Source organism: Buceros rhinoceros, unplaced genomic scaffold, assembly GCF_000710305.1.
Source record: "Buceros rhinoceros silvestris isolate BGI_N320 unplaced genomic scaffold, ASM71030v1 scaffold43335, whole genome shotgun sequence".
In the NCBI taxonomy this organism is placed as follows: Eukaryota; Metazoa; Chordata; class Aves; order Bucerotiformes; family Bucerotidae; genus Buceros; species Buceros rhinoceros.
The window spans coordinates 866-2,191 of NW_010415396.1; the positions used below are offsets into that span (position 1 = coordinate 866).

Below are 1,326 nucleotides of genomic sequence, written 5' to 3' on the forward strand. Positions count from 1 at the left end.
TGGCGGGGGCTGTAGCCGGAGGGGCCATGGGTGAAGCACTTCGTGATCCAGGACGGTTTTCTCCTGCTTCCCCCAGAGCTCGGGCACCTCACCCTTACCCTTGTGTTTTCTCCTCGCAGGCGTCCGAGTTCCCCTCAGAGCTCATGACAAGCGACAGCAAAGCACTTTGTGGCTGAATCAAACGGTGAGTGGAATGCATCTTACTTCTAAACTTCGGGTAAAAAGTACCTCCCTGGGGAATGGGAGGCGTGATGGTTATTTCTAAAAAACGGTCCTAAAAGTCGATTAGGCGAGGACTTCATAATCAGTAAGAAATTAGACTAATAACTTGAATGTTACTGTTCAAACCGTGTTTTAATGGTAAGGTTCAGTAAGCAGCACAGGCTGCTCTGATATTACTCGCTGCTTAATGCAAATTATCTTGCTATCTGTTCTTGGAGTCTTAACTTCCTGACCAAAGTGACTGATTAAGTTGGGAATCTTGGCGCAATTCCTTAAATTCTGTGATGTGGGATTGTCTGCGCTATCAGTTAAATAAGTGACTGCTTTTAATCAAGTAATTGCTGTAAGAGGCAGACTGGCGCCTCTGAGCATTGCAGCTAGAGATCTAAATAGAGATTGGACTGAGAATCCCCTTCCTACCCTTTCCCTTGAGTGTATGTTATTTTAATGTTCAATTTTGTGCTCTTCAGAGCGAGTGTGTGAGCGTGTATGTGTTGCATCTGGACGCCAGGGTTTGCCCAATCTCTGAGTGTTTGGTTAAATGTTCAAACTGTGGCTTCCTCTCTGGCGCCAGTCTGTCCGGATCTCTGCCCTGTTAGCATTCTCCTAAATATGCCTCTTTTCAATCTCTTGCAGGTGTTCCACTGATGAGATTTTTTTTTTCTTTTGCACAAGAAAATGTCTGCAGGATCTTTTTTTTTTGTGAGGTGCTGAATTTATTTTTCAGCTGTACCTGGAGGGGAAAATCCACATCTAACTAAAAGGACCTTTTAAAATTAATAAAGAAGAAGAAAAAAACAAAATTGATTTTTATCCCCACCCTGTTCTTCAACTTGGACTGAACCTAGTTATTTATGAAGAGACTCTTAAATACCCTTTCTCTAGTTGGAAGGCTTCCTTTATATACTATTCCCAGCGTGGGGAGCGAAACAAAAATCTCACAAGGAGTTGCCCATTTTAAAGCAGACTTTGCCTTTTTTCCAAAGGTGGAGCGTGAGTACCAGAAGGATCCAGTGTTCAGTTTTTTAGGAAAGTCTGTGGTCAGAAATTACCTTTTTGACACAAACCTAGGACTGAATGCTGTGTATATATTTATATATAAAT

The 1,326-nt window shown here is 42.4% G+C and overlaps 1 protein-coding gene across 1 annotated transcript in view; it reads left to right on the forward strand.

Moving 5' to 3' along the window:
- ID2 (inhibitor of DNA binding 2, dominant negative helix-loop-helix protein) overlaps positions 1–1,227 on the forward strand; it is a 2,084-nt gene extending 857 nt beyond the window's left edge. The window contains exons 3-4 of the mRNA XM_010137398.1: positions 120–184; positions 859–1,227. Coding sequence (XP_010135700.1) covers positions 120–176 — 57 coding nt within the window. The 3' untranslated portion in view covers positions 177–184; positions 859–1,227. The remainder of the gene's footprint in view (positions 1–119; positions 185–858) is intronic.
- Positions 1,228–1,326: the final 99 nt, after the last annotated feature.